The sequence below is a fragment of the Eschrichtius robustus genome, chromosome 7 (genome assembly GCF_028021215.1).
Source record: "Eschrichtius robustus isolate mEscRob2 chromosome 7, mEscRob2.pri, whole genome shotgun sequence".
Taxonomy (NCBI): domain Eukaryota; kingdom Metazoa; phylum Chordata; class Mammalia; order Artiodactyla; family Eschrichtiidae; genus Eschrichtius; species Eschrichtius robustus.
Window position 1 is genome coordinate 134,960,098 of NC_090830.1, and position 4,552 is coordinate 134,964,649.

At 65.2% G+C, this 4,552-nt stretch overlaps 1 protein-coding gene across 1 annotated transcript; it reads left to right on the forward strand.

Annotated features, from left to right (window-relative positions):
• The first annotated feature begins 2,159 nt into the window (after positions 1–2,159).
• On the forward strand, positions 2,160–3,860 carry FOXI2 (forkhead box I2). The gene is made up of 2 exons (XM_068549083.1): positions 2,160–2,658; positions 3,418–3,860. Exons 1-2 carry the CDS (start codon positions 2,160–2,162, stop codon positions 3,858–3,860), a joined length of 942 nt encoding a protein of 313 aa, XP_068405184.1.
• The last annotated feature ends 692 nt before the right edge of the window (positions 3,861–4,552 follow it).

A 4,552-nucleotide genomic window follows, 5' to 3' on the forward strand; every position in this document is an offset into this window, starting at 1 on the left:
CTAAGTATGGCTACTATGGAGGGGAGGGGAGGGGGGTGTGTGCGGGGCTGATACCCAGTTTGCTGGTAATGAACCCATCCAAGTCATGCCTGCAATCGTATTTGCTGATGGAAAGACACTGTCTAAATAAGACGCAGTCACCAAAAAGCTTGTCGTATCTACAGAGATAGTGTGTGTTTAAAATTGTGAGGATGTACTGAAAATCTCTAAACTGACAGGCCAATGGTTCTGGCTGCTGGTTTTTTGTTTTTTTTTTTAACATCTTTATTGGAGTATAATTGCTTTACAATGGTGTGTTAGTTTCTGCTGTATAACAAAGTGAATCAGCTATACATACACCTACATCCCCATATCTCCTCCCTCTTGCGCCTCCCTCCCATCCTGCCTATCCCACCCCTCTAGGTGGACACAATGGCTGCTGTTTTTGACAGAAGCAAGAAAAATCAGGGGCGTGCTTCCCATCCCAGGTATTACTGCCCCCCTTACCCCCAGAACTATCCCTGCAGTGATGGGGGGCAGGGGGGGAGTTCTGAAAGGTACTGGGATCCTCACAGCCCACAAGCTTTTGACATCAATTGGAAATCTTTGGGAAGGGGGAGAGGGGAGGGCCGGTACAGGCCGGCTGAGAAGCTGACTTCGATGAACCAGTTCTGGCGGTTTCTTTCCTGACGTCGTCTGAGAGACCAGGGTCCCTGGTCTCTACCCTCTCAGAGCGCAAACAAACCCCCAGGACTGCCTGTAGTTCGAAGACCACTTCCCAGGGGGCTGTTACTTCTAAGAGGAGAGGCCCACGTGACAATAGAGCGACTCTCCCTTCTGCTACTTGTTAAATAGTTCCACAAATTGGTTGTTTTACATGAAATTCGAAATCACAACCTGAGAGGCCTAAGACCACACGGAGATTCACGGCTGACTCCAGCTGGGCCGCTTATTTCCAGAGCCCGGGTCTTGCACTCCGTCTAATCCTTAGCCCCGCCCACGCGCCTCCCCCTGCCCCCTCCCCACCTCCAGAAGTGCGGGGAGGGGGCGGCGTGGGACAGGTGGGTTGGAACGTTTGATTTCTAAATGAATTGGATGTATTGGCTTTGACCCTGCACAGCCCCGGGATGCTGGGAAGGTCCCAGGGCGAGACCGATTTCTACCGGAAGGGTGCTAACCCCGCGGGCGCTGAACGTCGGGGGCCCGTCTCCTCGTCTCTGAACCTTGATCACCGCTTCTCCGCGCGAGGGCGAGGGGCCCCAGCTCGGAGTCCGGGAGGCGGCGCGGCTCTTCCCTGCTCCGCGCATGAGCCTCGGGCGCGGTCCGCAGCCGGGCGCGCCAGGGCCCGCCGGGTGGTGGCGGGCGCACCGTAGGGACGTCCCTGTTTTCACTGGTGTCCAGGGAAACCCCGCAGAGGGTTTTGCCACCCACCGCGCCTTGTGCCCGAGGCCACCGCGCGGACTGGGCAGGCGGGGTCTCGGGCTCCCTGGATGACTGGGGCGTCCCGAGTTTCCAGCGTCTCCGCGCTTACAGGGGTCCGGTCTGCCTTCGAGCTTATCGCGGGGGCTCCCGACGACTCCAGCGCCACCGTCCGCATCCGGCCAGGCCCTGCCCGGGCCCCTCGCCTTCCCCGCCGCGCACACTGGCCCTTCGCTGCTCACTCGGTGTCCCGAAAGACACAGCGAGCGAGTCCCCGGTGGACGAGCAAGGGGGCCTCGCGCTGGACGGGGATCCCGCTCCGAAATCTTGGGGGCCTGCGCGAGACGTGGTACCTGCCGCAGGGTGCAGGGCAGCCAGGGCTGCGGGGCCCTGAAGGCCTGACGAGGCCGGGATCGGCGAGATCCCCGGGGACCCAGGGTGACAGTGACAAGGATTCTGGCTCGAGATGGCGCAGACAGCACAGGGTCTGGGAATTACTGGAGCGGCTCGTCCAGAGCGCCTCGGGACCTGGGCGGGGCGGAAAGCTGACCCCTGGGCGGGGATGGAGACATCACTCCTCCAAAACTGTCGAGGAGGGGGCTAGCCGCCGACACTCACCTGGGGCTCGGGCCCCGGCGGCATTTAAAGGGCGGAGGGCGGGGCCCGGCGGGCCGCACTGGGAGCTGCTGGCGGCCGCGCTGGATGGGGCGCCCATGAGCTTCGGCTCGGAGCCGCCCGCCCAGGCCCGGGAGCGGCTGGCCATGGCCGCGTACCGCGACGGCTCGGGGCCCTGCGCGGCCCCGCACGGCCATGCCCGGGCGGCCGCGCACCCCGCGGGTTATGCGCGTGGCGACCTGGGCGCGGCGGGCGGAGGTGGCCCGCGCCTGTGGCTGAACGCGCCCGCTCTCAGCTCCGCGCCCTACGCGCCGGGCCCCGCGCCCGCGTCCCCCTACGGGGCCCCTGGCCCGCTCTTCGGGGCCCCGGGCGGCCTGGCGGGCGCCGACCTCGCGTGGCTGAGCCTGTCCGGCCAACAGGAGCTGCTGCGGCTGGTGCGGCCGCCCTACTCGTACTCGGCGCTCATCGCCATGGCCATTGAGAGCGCGCCGCTGCGGAGGCTGACGCTCAGCCAGATCTACCAGTACGTGGCCGGCAACTTCCCCTTCTACCAGCGCAGCAAGGCGGGCTGGCAGAACTCCATCCGCCACAACCTGTCGCTCAACGACTGCTTCCAGAAGGTACCCCGCGACGAGGACGACCCAGGTAACAGAAGCGCGCCGCCTCGCCCCGTCCAGGACTCCGCGGATTCCCGCAGCTGGCCTGCTGGCGCTCTAGGGAGGGGGCGGCCTTGGACAGCCCGGTCCTCTTTGCACAGCTGAGGGTGCCGAGGCGGGAGGAGGGTGGGGAGGAGACACGTACTTGGCCGCAGACGGCTCGAGGACGCCAGCAGAGCCCGCGGCCCTGACCTGAGGTCTAGGGCAACAGGAGTCTCTAATTCTCGCGCGCTCCCGCTAAGGAAGAAGCAGGAGAGCTAGCCTGCCGGGGGGACCTTTGGAGTGACTTCTCTGGGCTTGTGTCCTTTGCTGTAAAATGGGAAAGACGGTGGGCACCCGGAAGATGAAGACAAATCAGATGCCGCTCTGGGAAGCCTTGGAGCCTGCAGAGAGGCCTGGCATGGTGGGCTCCACTCCACCGGCAAAGCGAGTGCCAGAGGAGAGCCGGTTCGGCTCTGCACCTCATAAGTCTCTCTGGCCTTGACCTTAGAGAGGCTCTGTATTTCCTGGGGGTCGCCCTTCCCTGGTCTTTTTGGGATGCCCATTCTGGGATGCCCACATTCTTCCCAGTCTGACTGTGGAGGCCTGATCCGGTACAAAGTGCCACCTCAAGGTTTGGGGTGGGCGTGAGGGCTCACGGAGGGGCCGGTGGGGGGATCTCCGTGAAGCTGACCTCCATTTCTCACGTTCTCACATCACCTCGGTCAAATCCTGGATTGTCTGATCTGGGCCCTTTTTTCTTCCGCAGGTAAAGGCAATTACTGGACCCTGGACCCAAACTGCGAGAAGATGTTCGACAACGGGAACTTCCGAAGGAAGAGGAAGAGGAGGGGGGAGGCGAGCGCGGCCGCACCCTCGGGTGCCCGGAGCCCAGGAGGAGCCAAGGCGCCCGAGCTGGAGCCCCTGGGCGCCGCCTCCCCGGACCTGCGGCTCTCGTCGTCCCCTCCCGCGCCCGAGGCGGCCGCCTGCTTCTCCAGTTTCGCCTCGGCCATGGGCGCCCTGGCTGGAGGCCTCGGCACCTTTCCCGGGGGCCTGGCGGGCGACTTTTCTTTCGGGAGATCCACGACGGTCGCTGCCCACGGTACCCAGGCCCCCGGCCCCGCGCTCGGCTTCGCCGCTGGCCATCAGACGGCGGCCACCGGCTTCCGCGTCGGTCACTTCGTCTACAGTCGGGAAGGGACCGAAGTTTGAAGGGAGGCCGGGGATTGTCCCGCGTGCGGTGTCCACAGGCGATGAGCTCAGCCCACGTGTTCGCTCCGCAGGGGTCAGGGCAGCGCAGGGAGCGCAGGGTCCCCGGTCGGGATGCAGGGAACCGAGCCGGCCTGTCGTGCACCCCTCACCCAGGCGACCATCCAGGTGGGGCGAGCGGGCGCTCCCCACTCCCCTGTGCTTCCAGTTGACCTGGACCTCGAACCCACGCTCCCAGGGGGTTCCGCCTTAAAGGGGCCACAGGCTGGCGCTCACCCCAGCTTTTCTAAGGGAAACCTGGCGCACCCCAAGGAGCCTTCTTATACGTGCTAGTGGGGATGCCCGGGCCCTTGTGGGGCGGGTTTTCTCCTCCGCCCCAGCCTGGCTCACCCGGCGCACAGGGCCTTTCCTTGGCGCTCCAGGGAGGCCCGAGGGTTCCGGAGCAGCCCCGGGGGGCCGGGCGGCTTCCCCCCCACCGTCGGAGGGAGTGTGCAGCCAGCGAGGGGCACCTGGGGCGGTGGGGACCGGACGCGCGTACGAGGGACTTCCTGAGGGCTGGATGCGAGGAGGGCTGCGGATGAGCGGCCCTGGGGACACCAGCTCCTTCCCTGCCACTCAGCGCCTGCCTCCCTGACCCTGTCGTAGCAGCAGGCGCCTCCGGGGGCCACCAGAGCCGCGCCGAGCGCGCTGGAGTC

Excerpts from the sequence above, each read along its gene's own strand:
- FOXI2 (XM_068549083.1), top strand. The coding sequence starts at position 2,160 with ATGGCCGCGTACCGCGACGGCTCGGGGCCCTGCGCGGCCCCGCACGGC. Across the intron at positions 2,659-3,417 it reads CCGCGACGAGGACGACCCAG|GTAAAGGCAATTACTGGACC; the intron begins GTAACAGAAGCG and ends TTTCTTCCGCAG.